The 19,254-nt window shown below is 43.6% G+C and overlaps 1 protein-coding gene across 1 annotated transcript in view; it reads right to left on the reverse strand.

The window, feature by feature from the left end:
• Positions 1 to 19,254, reverse strand: part of hydin (HYDIN axonemal central pair apparatus protein) — a 977,428-nt gene that overhangs the window by 102,554 nt on the left and 855,620 nt on the right. The window contains exons 75-76 of the mRNA XM_063066586.1: positions 18,022 to 18,243; positions 11,394 to 11,563 (exon numbers count right to left, since the gene is read on the reverse strand). Coding sequence (XP_062922656.1) covers positions 11,394 to 11,563; positions 18,022 to 18,243 — 392 coding nt within the window. The remainder of the gene's footprint in view (positions 1 to 11,393; positions 11,564 to 18,021; positions 18,244 to 19,254) is intronic.

Genomic DNA, 19,254 nt, shown 5'->3' on the forward strand with positions numbered 1-19,254 from the left:
TCTTCATTGGCTGAGGTACTCAATACAAGAGGCTGAGACACTACATTACTGTTGTTCAGAACGTTAGTTAGACCACACTTTAAGTATTGTATACAATTTTGGTTGCCTGGCTATAAAATGGATGTGACTAAGCTTAGAGAGGGTGCTGAAATGAATAACAAGGCTATCCCTGGAATGAGGAGCTTGAGCTATAATGACAGCCTGGATAGGCTGCAGACTGTTCTCTCTGGAGCGAAGGACGATGAGGGGAGACCTTTTGGAAATTTATAAAATTATAAAAGAGCATAGGTAAGGTAGATAGTCACAAACTTTTTTCCAGGGTAAGGGAGTCTAAAGCTAAAGGGCATAGGTTTAAAATGAGAGCAGAAGGAATTCAAGGGGACATGAGGGGCATGTTTTTTTGCTGAGAGGGTAGGGGGTAAATAGAACAAACTGTCAAAAGAAGTGGTAGAGGCAGGTATGACTACAATGCTTAATAACATTTGGACATGTACATGGATGGATTGGATTGGACAGGTTTAATGGAATATGGGCCACATGTGGGAAAATGGGACAAGCATTCTGGATGGCATGGACAAGTTGGGCTGGAGACATTGTTTCCTTGCTGCATAACTCTATGAATCTATGACTCTGTCCAGGACAGGGAGACAGTCAGTGCCTGCAATGAACTGTTTGAAGAACTCACTATGATCCTACGCTGGATGTGAATGGCCTTGACTCCAATCTACAATAAATTATCTGGTCTAACCTCACCACCACTCTTCACTAAGGAGAAGCACAAAAGCTTATATGTGGTCTGAAAAATCAAGACAATCAGGGTCAGGTAGCATCCCCGCTGAATTTCCAAAAAAATAGCAAACAGGAATTTCAGGCACAAACTGACAGTCTCATCTTCATGTGGGAAGAGGAGGACACTTCAATCATAGCAAATTTCGACCAAGTAGACAGATCTGACTATCGTAACTATAGAGGGGTCCCTCTGCTGTTTGACACAGGGAAAGACATTGTCAAGGTCCTCCAATGGTAGGGGAGTCATACACAAGAAGGCATAGGTTTAAAGTGACAGAAAAGAGTTTTAAAGGGGATCTGAGCGGTCAGCTTCTCTTTACACACAGATCAGATAATATTGGAACTTGTTGCCGGGGAGATGGTAGAATCAGATACAATCACTTTTCTGAAGAGGCATTTAGACAGACACTACAATAGGCAAGGTGTAGAAGGATACGGTCCAAATGCTGGCAAATAAGATTAGTGTGGACGGGCAAGTAGATCAGCATTGATATAGTGGGCCAAAGAGCCTGTTTTGATGCTGTACAAATGTGTGACTCCATGACTCAACTCTCCTCCCTGTGGCAAGGCACTTCCTCTCAATGAATATATTTATCACTGATGAAAATCAGCTCCACAGACCTGGCACAAAGCCCATCATCTGCCAGGCAGCAGTGATCCCAGCCCTCCTGTAGGTTTCTGAGATGGGCCTACTAGCCATAGGAACTTTGAGCACTGTAAGTCCACAAGTCCAGTATCCTACTAATGCACTGGCAGAATCAACAAAGCCACATCAGTTTTCTCCCTAGGTCAATTTGCTATGTGGAGTCCTAATTACATCCAGTTAGTTCTATTGGATAGCTCATGCCATTTGTGTGCAAGAAACAAACCAGTGAAGGAACTCAGCAGGTCAGGCAGCATCTGTGCAGGCAGAGAGATGAAAAAGCCCTGATCAAGGGAGATCTTCCCCATCCAAAACAAAACAGATACGTACCTTTACAGGCTCATTTGAGACCTCAAGGCATCCCAAAGTTACTTACCACCAAACATGTAGAAATGGAGTGCACTGACAGGGGAGCGGGAAAGGATGTTGTGGAGGAGGCTGAACTCAGCACTAATGACTGACAGGTAATTATGAGGGGGAACGGAGGGAGAACTGTCCTGCCTCCCTCTGAAGCTGGCTCAATGCAATAGGGGCAGCAAATGAAGCCGTCGTTCAACATCCAATGGAAAGATGGCAGCTCAGATAGTACAGTTCCAAAATGTCATTTCTGACTCTCCAAAGCCTGACTACAAGGCACAGGTCAGGAGTGTGGAGATGTTCAGGTTCAACAACACTCCAGAAGCTCAACACCACATAGGATGTCATGGCGCACTTGACAGTGACTTCATCCGGAACCACCCACTCACTCCACCACCAACACACAGTGCCAGCAGGGTGTACCGTCTACAGGATGCACTGCAGCAACTCCCCCAGACTCTTTAGACAGCACCTTCCAAACCCATCACCTCTACCAGCTGGAAGACAAGGGCAGCAAAAGCAACAGCACCAATTGGAAGTTGTCCTTCAAGACATACACCATCCTGACATGGAAATGTATCACCATTCCTTCACCATCACTGGGTCAAAACCCTGGGTCTCCCTCCCCAACAGCACTGTGGGGACTCCTACCCCTCACGGCTGCAGTGATTCAAAAAGGCAGCTAACCACTACCTTCCCTAGGGCAACTAGGGTCGGGGAATTGAATGCTGGCTAAGCCTGCGAAATCCATATCCCTTGAATAAACAGAAAGTGTCCACTTTCAGGGTAGCACAGAAGGAAGTTGGTACAGCCCCAAGCTCAGCTTCTAAGACTCCCAGTACTGTCTGTATGGAGTTATGACTGAATGGATTTTGTTCCTTCCAGTTCCCTCCCACATCCCAAAGACATGCAGGTTCGTAAGTTTATTGGCGGCTGTAAATTTCCCCTAGTGTGTACGTGAAGGGGAGAATGGTGATGGGAATGTGTGAAGAATGACGTGGGATGAGTGTAAAGTGGATTTGGTGGGCTGAAGGACCTTTTCCCTGTGATTCTATAAATCTGAAATGGTATTTCAGCCTGCAGACTCCTTGGAGACAAAACTGCTAATTGGCCCATGGTTAACACAGCAGTGTCAACATCACAATAATCCTATCAAGCCCGATACCAACATGCTTTCTGGTTATATTCTGAACAGTCTTGGTTTGTGATTTTTCAATCTTCATTACGTCTCTAGCCTCCCCACAGAAAGCTGGCTGAGAAATCCCAATCCTCACACCTTCTCCTTTTTTATTGTAACAAATAATCAATGTTTGATATCCAATTAGTGAGTGAACTGCAGCACCGCCATGTGGCCAAACCTGGAATTGTGAAAGGACAGGCACTAGCAAGAATTTTACTTTTGCAAATGATCGGAAGAATTGCTTAAAATTTGACAAAAATGTGCTGGAAAGTATCTAGTGACCTGGAAAATGTAACAAAAGAGTGAAAAATATCACAGGACAAGAAAGCATAAACAGAGAGGCTTCTGGTTGAGATGCAGCAATGTCACATGTGATACTTCTTACCTCAAAGAACAAGTTAGCCACCTTCCCTTCATACAACAAGGACACAGGCCCTTCACCCAACACAGCCACACCTAGCAAGATGTCTTCCTAAACTAGCCTGATCAACCTCTGGTCCATATCCCTCTAAAACTTTCCCATCCACTTATCTGCTGAAATAGGTAAATGTAATTGTGCCCACCTGTACCACTTGCTCTGACGACTCATTTCATACAAAGTTCTTGCGGGTATACTCAATAAATCCATAACATAACATTAATCAGAATTAAATCCATAACAGACCATACCAGCTTGGGTGTTCAACTAGTGTGCAAAAGTCAACAAACTCTTCAAATAAAAAAGCAAATAATAATGTTAAAGAAATAAACAATTAATATCGATAACATGAGATGAAGAGTCCTTGAAAATGAGTCCACTGGTTGTGGGAACATTTCAAAGATGGGACAAGTGAAATTAAATGAAGTTGTCCCCTCTGGTTGAAGAGCCTGATGGTGGAGGGGTAATAACTGTTCCTGAACCTGGTGGTGTTAGTCCTGAGGCTCTTGTACCTTCTTCCTGATGGTAGCAGTGAGAAAACAGCATGACCTGGTGGTGGGGGTCCCTGGTGATGGACCTGTGACAATGCTTTGTGTAGATGTGCTCAATGATGGGAAGGCTTTAACTGTGAGGGACTGGGCTGTATCCACTATTTTTTGTGGGACTTTTTGTTCAAGGGCATTGGTGTTTCAATACCAGGCTGTGATGCAGCCAGTCAATTTACTCTCCACCATACATCTATAAAAGTTTCTCAAAGTTTTAGATGTCATGCCGAATCTTCAAAAAGTTCTAAGAAAGTGAGGTGCTGCCGTGTTTTCTTCATAATTTCACTTATGTGCTGGTTCTCTGAAATTATAATACTGAGGAAGTTAAAGTTGCTAACCATCTCCACCTCTGATCCCCACTACCTTCTGTGTGGAAAACTTGCATCCTTACCCTCTCACTCCAAACATTCACTCTCTAGTTTTAGATTCCCCAACCCTGGGAAAAAGACCATGATAATCCAATTTACCCGAGTCCCACATAATATTATAAAACTCTGTGAGATCACCCTCAGTGCTGTTCGGGAGGGAGTTCCAGGGTTTTGAACTAGTGATGGTGAAGAAACAGTGATATACTTCCATGTCAGATGATGTGTGTGTCTTAGAGGACAACTCCCAATAGGTAGTTCCCCATCCTTGGGCCAAAACATTGACTGTACTATTTTTCTAGATGCTGCCTGGCCTGCTGAGTTCCTCCAGCATTTTGTGTGTGTTGTTCAGCTCATCCCATCTTTTGTTTTAATTCAAGCCCTTAAGTCCAGGCAACATCCTTGGAAATCTTCTCTGCACTCTTTCTTGCTTAATTGTTGTAATTAAACAAAACATGAGAATCACAGAATCATAGGAATGTACAACACAGTAACAGGCTGTTTGTCCCCCCCCCCCCCCATTCATACTGACCACGATGCCTGTCCACACTAATCCTATTTACCTGCACTAGGCCGTTATCCCACTGTACCTCTCTGTGTATCTAATCGCCTTTTATATGTTTATTCTTTCATGCATTCTTTCTGGACGGCGTCAAAATCTCCACTTCCTTAATTAAGTATGGAACTTCTTCACGTATCAGATTTAATAATTGGAATTGTGTCTTTATGCATTTTAAAGAGAGAATCTCTTTCCTAGCAGACGCTCAGTTGTGCTTTCAAAGGCCATCTTTCTGAGGCATGCAAAATTTATTATCTTTGTCTGAGTGGAGAGAATGTGCTGCTGTTTTGTTAAAGTAGGAAATATCTCATTCTCCAGCACCAATACCGATCCTCACTGAATGACAAAAAGCAATGAACAAGGAGTAGAGAATAGATTCGGGTTGAGGATTAGGTCAAAACCTTAGGGTCTTTTTGGTAGTTTAGTCAGACCTAGCTCTGTCAAAGACTTCTATCATGGACATGATTTATTGCCATACTTGATTTAGTGCCATACTACATGATTAAGACAATCTTAGTGATACATATGAGAATGTGAAGCTGTGGACCTATACTCACAATAACCAACCTGTGACCGCCCATTTTCATATTAGGTCAGACTCACTCAGTCTGACAGGAACGATCTTCCACAAACATGGATTTTCCTCAAACCCCAGTGTCTGTGGGGCTAGCCTGATGTCACTGCCTCACTGCTGAATACCCTGACTGCTTATTCAGTCATTCCTCAGCTTCATTCACAGGTGTAATGTCACAAATACTCTCTAAACAGCAGCTGACTTGTTTTAGTTTCACTAAGCAGACAAAGCACAAATCAAACCACATAATTTTGCAAAGTACATGCTGCCTCAGCATTAATCCTCAGCCTTATCATATCACCAGAGGCGCCAACACACTCTGAGCACAATTATACCACCATCAAGAATGCTTCCTGTGCCATCTCAAAGTACTTCTCTACTTCTACTCCCAGCATATAGGCAGAGCCTTAAGACTAGTGGTCAGGACAAAATGGTATGCTCCAGGGAGGTGGAGGAGCACTTGCAAGACTGCTTTGAGACAGTAGACTGGAAAATATTCAAGTTTTCATATTTAAATCTAAATGAATCGCCACAGTTATCACTGACTTCATCAAGACCTGTGAGCATGAGTGTGCCTTGAGAACATATTGGATATACTCAAGTCGTAAGCTGTGGATGAACCAGGAGACTCAGCGGCTGTTGAGGGCTAGACTTGTGGCTTTTAAGACAAGTGATCCAGAACTATACGAGACCTTTAGTATAACCTATGGAAGGTTATTTTAAGAGTGAAAAAAAATTCTGATTAAAAGTTAGGAAAAGAATCAGATGCTCATCAACTCTGAGAGGGTTTGCCATCACTTCCTACAAAGCAAAACCTAACATCATGAATGGCTGCGATACTTCACTTCCAGATGAGCACAACACCTTTTACGCACGTTTTGCAAGGGAATAAACTACAACTGTACAAATCCCTGTACATCTGCTAACCCTGTGATTTCTGTCTCAGAGGTCCATGTCAGAACATTTTTCAAAGTGTGTGAGCCCTCACAAATCATCAGGCTCTGATGGTGTACCTGGTGGGGCATTGAAAAGCTGTGCAAACCAACAGCAGGGATATTCAAGGACATCTTCAACCTCTCACTGCTGCAGTCAGCGGTTCCCACCTGCTTCAAAAGAGCGATGATCATACCAGTGTCCAAGGAGAGCAGGGTGAGCTGCCTCAATGATTATTGCCTCACTATATTCATATCTACTATGGTGAAGTGCTTTGAGAGGTTGGTCATGGACAGAATGAACTCCTGCCTAAGCAAGGACCTGGACTCACTGCAGTTTGCCTACTTCCTCAATCAATCTACAGCAGATGCAATCTCACTGGCTCTCCACTCAGCCTTGCATCACATGGACAACAACACCTTATTGACTACAGCCCATGTTTAATACCATCATGGTCTCAATTCTAATCAACAAGCTCCAAAGTCTGGGCCTCTGAGTCTCCCTCTACCACTGGGTCCTTGACTTCCTCACTGGGAGAACACAGTCAGTGTGGATTGGAGATAAAAGTTCCAGCTTACTGACAGTCAACACTAGTGCACCTCAAGGATGCTTGCTTTAGCCCACTGCTCTGCTCTCTCTACACATGTGACTGTATGGCTAAGCACAGCTCAAACATCATCTAAAAATTTTCTGATGGCACAACTGTTGGCAGAATCTCAGACGGTGACGAGGAGGTGTACAGGAGTGAGACAGATCAGCTGGTTGAGTGGTGCTGCAACAACAACCTTGCACTCAACGTCAGCAAGACCAAGGAATTGAATGTGGACTTCAGGAGGGGTAAGTCAAGGGAACATACACCAGTCATCATCGAGGGATTAGCAGTGGAAAGCAGTTTTGAGTCCCTGGGTGTCGACATCTTTGAATATCAATCCTAGGCCTAACTTATGATGCAATTACAAAGAAGGCACAACCTTGACGATACTTCATTAGTAGTTTCAGTAGACTTTGTACATCACTAGCGACTCTGGCAAATTTCTACAGATGTAGCGTGCAGAGCATTCTAACTGGTTCTGCCACCGTCTGGTACGGTATGGAGTGGCCACTGCGCAGGGTCAGACAAAGCTGCAGGACGTTGTAAACTCTGCCATCTCCATCACGGGTGCTAGCCTCCACAGCACTGAGGACACATTCAGAAAGCGATGCCTCAGAAAGGCAGGATCCATCATTCAGGACATGCCCTCTTCTCATTGTTACCAGCAAGGAGCAGGTACAGAAGCCTGAAAACACAGGCTCAATACTTCAGAACAGCTTCTTCCCCTCCACCATCGGATTTCTGAATGGGTAATTACCTCTCATGATTATTACCTCACTCTTTTTTGCACTACATATTCAATTAAATTTTATATATATTTCTTATTTTAATTTATATTTTTTATTATGATATATAGCAATATACTATTGTCACAAAACAACAAATTTCATGACACATGCAATGTTCCCTTTGAGGTGTGTGCATGCACATATCTTTTACTACTAGTGCACAAAGGAATTTAAACTGCGCACAAAAGGTTGTCACCCTCTACCTTGTTGGCATGTTAAGTATACTTCATGATCATACACAATCGCATTTCCTTTTCCGGTTTCTGATGCGGAGGGTGTTGACAACGTGGAGTTTTCAATGATTTGTCTGCAGATTTTAGAATTGGCTTATTTATACTGTTTTTACTGAAGAAATTATTCAGCATGCACATGTAGTTGTCACTGAGCATTACAAATTAGACGGAACATTGGACATATGCCAGTAACATTACAGCTGATTCTGATTTTGATTCAGGTCTTCTTTTGATGGACAGTTATCTCACACAGTTTCAAAGCCTATAAGTGGTAGAAGGCAGAGGACGATGGTGGAAAATAGCTTCTCAGACTACAGGCCTATGACTATGACTGGAATGGATCATTGGGATCTATTCTGGGAGAGGTATGACCTGATCAAAAGTGATGGGTTGCACCTGAACTCAAGGGGAGAGGAGAGCCAATATTCTTGAGGCAGGTTTGTTCGAGCTGTTGAGGAGGGTTTAAACTAATTTGGCGGTGGAGGTAGGGTGGAACATGAGTGAAAGGACTCAGGATGGGACAGATGGTATAAAATCTGACTGTCAGAAATGGCAGGCCAGCAGGGTGAGTATTAGTGCATTAGGGATGTAGAATCTAAAAGGGTAGTAAATACAGTACTGAAAGTGTGATACAGTATCTCAAAGCACAGAGTATAAGAAATAAGGTAGATGAACTTGTTGCACTTGAAGTTGATGTTGTGATGTGACGGTATGATGTTGTGGCCATCACTGAATCGTGGCTGAAGGATGGTTGTAGTTGGGAGCTGAATGTCCAAGGTTACACGTTGTATCGAGGGATAGAAAGGTAAACAGAAGGGGTGGTGTGGCTCTGCTGGTAAAGAATGGCATCAAATCAGTAGAAAGAAGTGACATAGGATCGGAAGATGTTGAGTTAAGAAACTGCAAGGGTTAAAGGACCCTGATGGCAGTTATATACAGGCCTCCGAACAGCAGCCGTGATGTGGACCACAAATTACAATGGGAAATAAAAAAGAGGTGTCAAAAGGGTAATATTATGATAGTCATGGGAGATTTTAACATGCAGGTCAATTAGGAAAATTAGGTTGGTAATGGATCTCAAAAGAGTGAGTTTGATGAATGCCTATAAGATGGCTTTTTAGAGCTGTTTTTCATTCAGCTTTACTTGATTGGGTGTTATGTAATGAACCAGAAGTGATTAGGGAGCTTAAGGTAAAAGAATCCTTAGGAGGCGGTGATCACGATATGATTGAATCACAAAGAAGAGGAAATCTGAAGATGCTGGAAATCCAAGCAACACACACAAAATGCTGGTGGAGCTCAGCAGGCCAGGCAGCATCTATGGGAAAGAATACAGTTGACATTTCAGCCTCAGACAATATGATTAGGTTCAGCTTGAGATATGATAGGGAGAAAGTAATGTCTGATGTAGCAATATTTCAGTGGATTAAAGAAAATTACAGTGGTATGAGAGAGGAGATGGCCAACGTAAATTGGAAGGAGATGCTGGCAGGGATGTCAGCAGAGCAGAAATGGCATGAGTTTCTGGGAAAATAAGGAAGATGCAGGATAGATGTATTCCAAAGACAAAGAAAATCTCAAATGGCAAAATAGTATAACCTTGGCTGACAAGGTTATGTAAAAGCAAAAGACAGGACATACAACAATGCAAAAATTAGTGTGAAGACAGAGAATGGGAAAGCTTTTAAAAACCTACAGAGAGCAACTAAAAGAATCTTTGGAGGGAAAGGATGAAATGTGAAAGCAAGCTAGCAAACAATATCAAAGTGGATAGTAAAAACTTTTTCACAAGGCTGATCCTGGGAACGAAAGGGTTATCATATGAGGAATGTTTGATAATCTGGTTCTGTACTCACTGGAATTTAGAAGGATGAGGGAGTATCTCATTGAGACCTTTCGAATGTTGAAAGGTCTAGACTGAGTAGATATGGAACGGATGTTTCCCATGGTGGGGGAGTCTAGGACAAGAGGGCACAGCCTCACAATAGAGGGGTGTCCATTTAAAACAAAGACCTGGAGAAATTTCTTTAGTCAGAGGGTGGTGAATTTGTGGAATTTTTTACCACAGGCAGCGGTGGAGACCTGGTAGTTGAGTGTATTTAAAGCATACCTTGTTAGGTTCTTGATTGGATACAGCGTCATAGGTTATGGCAAGAAGGCCAGGAAGTGGGGCTGAGGAGGGGAAAAAGAGGATCTAACAGGATTGAATGGCAGAGCAGACTCGACAAGCTAAATAGCCTAATTCTGCTCTTATGTTGTATGGTCTTATGGAGTGGGTGCTGGGCCCATTGTTGTGTATCTATATCAATGATTTGGATGAGGATGTATAAGGCATGCTTAGAACATTTGCAGAAGACACTAAAATTGGTGGTATCATAGACACTGAAGACAGTTATCAAAATTACAGGGGGACTTTGATTAGCTGGGGAAATGAGCCAAGGGAATGGTAATTGGAGTTCTATTCAGACAATTGCAAAGTGCTGTATTTTGGGAAGCCAAACCTGGGTTGGACTTGCTGAGTGAATAATATGGCCAGAGGGAGTATTATACGGTATGTAGAACAGGAGCACCAAAGAGTACAAGTACATGGTTCCCTTACGGTAGTGTCATGGGTAGATGGGACAGGGTGGTGAAGAAGGCTTTTGGCATACTGGGTTTCACCAATCAGGGAACTGTGTACAGGAGTTGAGATATTTTGTTTCAGTGCACAAGACATTAAGTGAGGCTGCACCTGGAGTATTGTGCCCAATCTCGGCCACCCTGTTAGAGGGAAGAAATAGTTAACTTTGAAAGAATGCAAAGAAGACTTACGAGAATCGTGCAGGAACTGAGGGTCCAAGTTACAAGGAGATTATTAATAGGATTTTATTCCTTGGAACAAAGGCCTTACAGAGCTGTATGAAACATAAAGGCCATAGACAGGCTGAATGTACATGGTCTTTTCCCAGGAAAAAGGAATCAAAATCTAGAGGGCATAGGTTTAAGGTAAGAGGGGAAAGATTTAAAAGAGACCTGAGGGATAACTTTTTCACACAGAGGTTAGTGATTATATGGAATGAGCTGCTAGAGTAAGTGGTCAGGTTTGTACAATGACAACATTTAAGACATTTGAACAGGTACATCAATAGGAAAAGTTTAGGGGGATATTGGCCAAATGTTGGGAAACAGGATCAGTTTAGATGGGAATTGTGGCTGACATGGATGAGTTAGGCTGAGGGGCCTACTTTTGTGTTGAGTTATGCCATGACCATATGACTAGACAGACACTTAAACAGGATGCAAAGATATTGGCATATATGTGATTGGTTAGATGCATTGGACTCAAATTCCTGCAGGTAATCATTCAGGCCAGTTACTCTCAGAAACAATTACTGTAAACTCTCGTAACAGTGAGGTTAACAAGTGTTGCTCACTTACCTGACTGGTTGCTCCTGTTTATTGGTGATGATCAGGATTTTCTTGCGAGGTGTCATGCCAGCGTTATAGATGAAACACACCCCAAAATCATATGTTGTAAAAGACAAGTGGATGCTTGGAATCACTGTATACCCAGTGAGCACACAGGAAAAAAGAGGACCTTTCTGTATCTGTGGACAAGAGCAGGGTTCCCTTTATTAACATGATTTACAATGTAGCCCATTGGCTGGTCAGTTCTTGGGCTGTCACACTGATCACTCACTGTTACTCCGCAGCTGTGGTATCATTCAGAGACTTTCATCTCCAATAGGACCTCCAGTAATTTCATAAAACGTCTATCTGTATGTTTACAGTGCCTCAGTCTCTATTTCTGTTACAATTCCTCCCTGAAGGACAGTGTCCACATACCATGGACAGCACATTCCAAACTCATCAAGTCTACCCGCTGGAAGGGCAGCAAAAGTGTGGGGAGTACCACCAGCTGTAATTTACCCCCCAAGCCACACACCATCCTAACTTGGAAATATATTGCCATTCCTTCTCCATATTGGGTCATAATCCAGGAAATCCCTCCCTAACAGCACTGTGGGTCAACCCACACCATATGAACAGAAGATGTTCAAAAAGGCAGCTCACCACGATCCTCTCAAGGGCAACGAAGGGCAGACAACTGAATGCTGCTCAGCTTGCAAAGCCTATTTCTCTTGAATAGATGTGATGGGCTGAAATGCCTGTTTCTGTGTGAACTGAATCAGTATTTTGCATCAGTCTACACTGTGGAAGACACTAGCGGTGTGCCAGAATTTTGAGACTGTTGGGGGAGAAGCAAATATAGTCGCTATTTCGAAGGAGAAGGTGCTTGGGAAGCTGAAAGGTCTGAAAGTAGACCAGCTGGACTACACCCCAGGATTTTGAAAGAGGCAGATGAAGAGATTGTAGTAACAACCTTTCAAGAATCACTAGATTCTGGAATGGTTCCGGAGGGCTGGAAAATTGCAAATGCAGCACCACTCTAAGAATGGAGGGAGGCAAGACAGGACATTATACGCCAGTTAGCCTAACTTCAGCATTTGGCAAGAAGTCTTTATTAAGGAAGAGGTTTGGGGTTACATGGGGGCACATGGTAAAATAAGCCTAACTCAGTCTGGTTTCAAGGGGAAATCTTGCTTGACAAATCTGTTGGAATTCTTTGAGGAAATAACAGGCAGGATAGACAAAAGAGAGGTAATGGATGTTGTTTATTTGGATTTTCAAAAGGTCATTGACAAAGTCCTGTACACGAGGTTCCACAACAAGATAGAAGCCCATGGTATCATAGGAAAAATACTAGTTCAAGAAGATTGCCTAACCACAGAAGGCAGAGTGGAAATAAAGGAGGCCTTTTCTGGTTGGCTGCTGGTGACTGGTGGTGTTCTGCAGGGGTCTGTGTTGGGTCCACTCCTTTTCACATTATAATGGTCTGGATGATTGAATTGATGGCTTTATGCACAAGTTCATAGAAAATAAGAAAATAGATCGAGGGGTAGGCAGTGTTACATAGAACATAGAATAGTATAGCACAGTACAGGCCCTGCGGCCCACAATGTTGTGCCGAACCTCAGACCCTGCCTCCCATATAAGCCCCCACCTTAAATTCCTCCATATACCCGTCTAGTAGTCTCTTAAATTTCACTAGTGTACCTCCTTTCACCACTGACTCAGGCAGTGCATTCCACGCACCAACCACTCTCTGAGTAAAAAACTTTCCTCTAATATCCCCCTTGAACTTCCCACCCCTTACCTTAAAGCCATGTCCTCTTGTATTGAGCAGTGGTGCCCTGTGGAAGAGGTGCTGGCTATCCACTCTATCTATTCCTTTTAATATCTTGTATACCTCTATCAGGTCTCCTCTCATCCTCCTTCTCTCCAAAGAGTAAAGCCCTAGCTCCCTTAATCTCTGATCATAATGCACACTCTCTAAACCAGGCAGCATCCTGGTAAATCTCCTCTGTACCCTTTCCAATACTTCCACATTCTTCCTATGGTGAGGCAACCAGAACTGGACACAGTACTCCAAGTGTGGCCTAACCAGATTTTTATAGAGCTGCATCATCACCTCACAACTCTTAAACTCTATCCCTCGACTTATGAAAGCTAACACCCCGTAAGCTTTCTTAACTACCCTATCTACCTGTGAGGCAACTTTCAGGGATCTGCGGACATATACCCCAGATCCCTCTGCTCCTCCACACTACCAAGTATCCTGCCATTTACTTTGTACTCTGCCTTGGAGTTTGTCCTTCCAAAGTGTACCACCTCACACTTCTCCGGGTTGAACTCCATCTGCCACTTCTCAGCCCACCTCTGCATCCTATCAGTGTTTCTCTGCAATCTTCGACAATCCTCTACACTATCCACAACGCCACCAACCTTTGTGTCGTCTGCAAACTTGCCAACCCACCCTTCTATCCCCGCATCCAGGTCATTAATAAAAATCACAAAAGGTAGAGGTTCCAGAACCGATCCTTGTGGGACACCACTAGTTACAACCCTCCAATCTGAATGTACTCCCTCCACCACGACCCTCTGCCTTCTGCAGGCAAGCCAATTCTGAATCCACCTGGCCAAACTTCCCTGGATCCCATGCCTTCTGACTTTCTGAGTAAGCCTACTGTGTGGAACCTTGTCAAATACCTTAGTAAAATCCATATAGATCACACCAACTGCACTACCCTCATCTATCTGCCTGGTCACATCCTCAAAGAACTCTATCAGACTTGTTAGACACGATTTGCCCTTCACAAAGCCATGCTGACTGTCCCTGATCAGACCATGATTCTCTAAATGCCCAGAGATACTATCTCTAAGAATCTTTTCCAACAGCTTTCCCACCACAGACGTAAGGCTCACTGGTCTATAATTACCCGGACTATCCCTACTACCTTTTTGAACAAGGGGACAACATTTGCCTCCCTCCAATCCTCCGGTACCATTCTCGTAGACAATGAGGACATAAAGATCCTAGCCAGAGGCTCAGCAATCTCTTCCCTCCCCTCACGGAGCAGCCTGGGGAATATTCCATCACGCCCTGGGGACTTATCCGTCCTAATGTATTTTAACAACTCCAACACCCCTTCTCCCTTCATATCAACATGCTCCAGAACATTAACCTCACTCAGATTGTCCTCTCCATCATCAACTTCCCTCTCATTGGTGAATACCGAAGAGAAGTATTCATTGAGGACCTCGCTCACTTCCACAGCCTCCAGGCACATCTTCCCACCTTTATCTCTAATCGGTCCTACCTTCACTCCTGTCATCCTTTTGTTCTTCACATAATTGAAGAATGCCTTGGGGTTTTCCTTTACCCTACTCGCCAAGGCCTTCTCATGCCCCCTTCTTGCTCTTCTCAGCTCCTTCTTAAGCTCCTTTCTTGCTACCCTACATTCCTCAATAGACCCATCTGATCCTTGCTTCCTAATCCTCATGTAAGCTGCCTTCTTCCACCTGACTAGATTGTCCACCTCACTTGTCACCCATGGTTCCTTCACCCTACCATTCTTTATCTTCCTCACTGGGACAAATTTATCCCTAACATCCAGCAAGAGATCCCTAAACATGTCCATAGTACACTTCCCTGCAAAAACATCATCCCAATTCACACCCGCAAGTTCTAGCCTTATAGCCTCATAACTTGCCCTTCCCCAATTAAAAATTTTCCTGTTCTCTCTGATTCTATCCTTTTCCAAGATAATGCTAAAGGCCAGGGAGTGGTGGTCACTGTCCCCCAGATGCCCACCCACTGAGAGATCTGTGACCTGTCCCGGTTCATTACCTAATACTAGATCTAGTATGGCATTCCCCATAGTCGGCCTGTCAACATACAGTGACAGGAATCCATCCTGGACAAACTTAACAAACTCTACCCCGTCCAAACCCTTGGAACTAATCAGGTGCCAATCAATATTAGGGAAGTTAAAGTTACCCATGATAACAACCCTGTTACTTTTGCACCTTTCCAAAATCTGCCTCCTAATCTGCTCCTCAGTATCTCTGCTGCTACCAGGGGGCCTATAGAATACTCCCAATAGAGTAACTGCTCCCTTCCTGTTCCTGACCTCCACCCATAATGACTCAAAAGAGGATCCTGCTACATTACCCTCCCTTTCTGTAGCTGTAATAGTATCCTTGACCAGTAATGCCACCCCTCCTCCCCTTTTTCTGCCCTCTCTATCCCTTTTAAAGCACTGAAATCCAGGAATATTGAGAATCCATTCCTGGCCTGGTGCCAGCCAAGTCTCTGTAATGGCCACTACATCATAATTCCATGTATGTACCCAAGCTCTCAGTTCATCACTTTTGTTTCTGATGCTTCTTGCTGAGGAAGCAGGAAGTCTGCAGAAGGACTTAGACAGGTTAGGAGAATGAGTGAAGAAGTGACAGATGGAATACAGTGTAGGGAACTGTATGGCCATGCATTTTGATAGAAGAAGTAATGTCGACTATTATATAAGCAGGGAGTGAATTTAGAAATCTTAAGTGCAAAGGGACTTGGAAGTCCTCGTGCAGGATTCCCTAAAGGTTAACTTGCAGGTTGAGTCAGTAGTAAGGAAGGCAAATGTAATGTTAGCATTCATTTTAGGAGGGGTGGCATGAAAAAGCAAGGACGTAATGCTGTTTTTTTATTATGCATTGGTCAGACCATATTTGGAGTACTGTGAGCAGTTTTGAGTTCCCCATCTAAGAAAGGATGTACTGCCATTGGAGAGAGTCCAGATGAGGTTCATGAGAATTAGTCTGGGAATGAAAGGGTTAACTTGGCTCTGGGCCTGTACTCCCTGATATTCAGAAGAATGAGGGGGATCTCATTTAAATCTGCTGAATATTGAAAGGGCTGGAGAGAGTGGATGTGGAAGGGATGTTTCCAGTAGTAGTGGAGTCTAGGACCAGAGAACACAACCTTCGAATAGATGGATTTTCCTTTACAACAGAGATGAGAAGGAATTTCCTTACCCAGAGGGTCTTGAATCTGGAACTCCTTGCCAAAGAGGGCTGTGGAGTCCAAAGCTTTTGATATATTTAAGGCAGAGTTTGATTAGTTCTTGATTAGTAAGGTTAAAAATGGGGTTGAGAGGGAAAATTAATCAACTATGATCGAATGGTGGAGCAGATTTGATTGGCTGAATGGCCTAATTCTGATCCAATGTCTTATGCAATGCATAAAAAGATTTCGGGCTGAAGCCTGGCTGGGAGTTTTTGTCTGAAAGCCCAGGCAATTTGATACTGATTTCATTCAATGATGATACACAATCTGAGGCTGACAGCCAGAGCTTCAGTCCTTCCTTCCTCTGGCAATGCATCCAATGCATCATCTCTGTTATACAGCCTATTAACATGGCTTACTGGGCAACAGCCAGAGCATATCTCTGGGAACCTATCTGGTTTTTGACCAAATCACACTGTAGGGTTTTCAACAGAACCTCCAAGTAAGTGTTTATTTGAGAAAGATGGCACTAGTGAATAAAGCAACCAATTGTGACATCTTCTTGACAGTTCATGAAACTACTTCTTTACCTTCTTCTATCAAAATGGACCACTGTGGCACATCCACAGGGCAGACACAGGCCCATGTCTGCCCTGCGGATGTGCCATAGTGGTCCATTTTGCTGTGTGGCAACAAGGAAGTTCTCAGCAGAGATCTTTTTTTATCGGTCTCCTCCCCTTGGGGAGGGGGAGGGGGAGGGGGGGAGTGTGTTGCACAGAGCAGTACTGTGTAACAGGTTCTTACGTTGATCTATGGACTCCCAAACTGTCTGTCGTTTCTGCGGCTGGGAGCAGATGGTGTATCATGTGAATACAGAATTATGAGATATTCCAGCCTCTATCTAAATATCTGAAACAGCTCCTCCTCAGGTTCTGGCCACACCAACCCCATGCTCCTGATCTTTGGTTATCTAGTCAGGAAGGGATGGGAGGAGACCTTAATGCCAGGCCTGGCCAAGGGGTCCAGACAGCGAGCAGGCAAGGGTCCTGCACCTCTTCTGGGGTCAAGTCCGTGCCCATGTATCCCTGGAAAAGGAGCTTGTGGTGTTTAAGGGAACAATGAAGGATTTCTGGAACCAGTGGCAACATTGAAGAATATTTAGACAGAAACATGAACCGGCAGGAAATACAGATATATGGACCATGTGCAGGCAAATGGGACTAGTTTAGACTGGCATCAAGTTCAGCACCAAAGCTGTGGGCTGAAAGTCTTGTTCCTGTACTGTTCCATGTTCTAAATGATGGATACTTATCCTAAAGATCCTTTGTTGTTATGGTGAAAATTCATAAATTGACGTCTGTCGATAAATACTTGTATATCAATAGATACTTGTATCCTGTTTCCTATTCGAACATTCCTGAATTTCAGTATTTGCTGATAATGAGTTTCACATTTGTGAACATAATCCAGTTCACTGAATTAAAAAATGTGATAGCATGGTTCAGGGCAAATTTTAAACTGTTAATCAATTAGAAATTCTATCCACTCATGTTTATTTCTGAATTGTGAGGTTTCTGGAGATACCTTGCTTACTGACACAATTCAGCATAAACACACACTTTCTGCCATTGTGACAGTGCACGTGGGGCTCACCTCATTACCTACCTGCAGTGTTAGCTTCACATCCTTAAGCTGCAACTTGTGATCTGGGTGGAATTCGATCTTTGCCGAGACACTATTTCCTGCTTCAACACTTCTTTCCTTGCAAGTTAGTTTGAGGCAGCTGAGAGATCTCGGGGGACCTGAAAGCCCCCATTCAAAGTCAAAGTTAAAAGCCCCATTATTTGCAATGATGAAATGATAGAAGATGTGGTCATTCAGTTCCACCTGTGAACAAATTGACAACAGTACGAAGATCAGACTCTTCAACATAAACACCATGCTGGGAACTGTCAGATTATAACCCACCACTGATTTTGGTTAAGGTGATTATAGGATGTTATTTCATAAATAAAGACCATCAGGTTGCACAGAGTCACAGATGATGGAGTTGCTGCCTCACAGATTTGTTTCTGGCTTCAGTTGCTGTCTATGAGGAGTTTATACATTCTCCCTGTGCTCACATTACCTCCCACATCCCACTGGTAAGTTAAGCTTGTTAAGATGGTACCAATAAGTGGCGACTCTTTGTGTGTAGCTCCAAAGGGAATCATCAATTATTTCCGTTTCTGGACTATTACAGCTGAAATCCACAGCCATAGCCATGGGTACTTCAGAAAGCAACATTATTTAAAGAGGTTTAAAAACATCGTCAAAATTGATGGACCCCAGATGGCAGACTCAGATTGTGAGTGCAGTTCAAGTTTAAGAAAATAGAAGCGGGGAAGGCACATTGGTCTACAGGTACAATTGAAACAGAGAGTGATTAGACTCATCCCCCTACCGAATTCACCTGCTGGTGAGTTACAGTACAGTCTCTGCAAAACAAAATCGAAGACCTCAGTAGAAGATTGCAATACCAGAGGGATATCAGGGACTGCTGTTGACTTTGCTTCACAGAACCATAGCTCAGTGCTGCCCTTTCAGATGCAGCTCTACAGCCCAATGGCATCAGCATTCTCCGCAAAGACAGGCCAGTTGAGTCTGTTAAAGGTGGAGGATGTGGAGTGTGCTTTATGATAAGGTCATTGTGGTACACAAATGTGATAGATCTGTCTCAGTCCTGCTCATCCAATTCGGAACATCTAGCAGTTATACATTTCATCTGCCAAGGGAATTTCTTGTCATCATCCTGTTGACGGTATAGATTCCATTTCAGGCCAATGTCAGGCAGGCACTGCAGGAGCTGAGCACCATGATCAGCAGTCACAAAACAGTGCTTCCTCGTGCCTTCCCTAT

The sequence above is a fragment of the Mobula hypostoma genome, chromosome 14 (assembly GCF_963921235.1).
Source record: "Mobula hypostoma chromosome 14, sMobHyp1.1, whole genome shotgun sequence".
NCBI classification, from domain to species: domain Eukaryota; kingdom Metazoa; phylum Chordata; class Chondrichthyes; order Myliobatiformes; family Myliobatidae; genus Mobula; species Mobula hypostoma.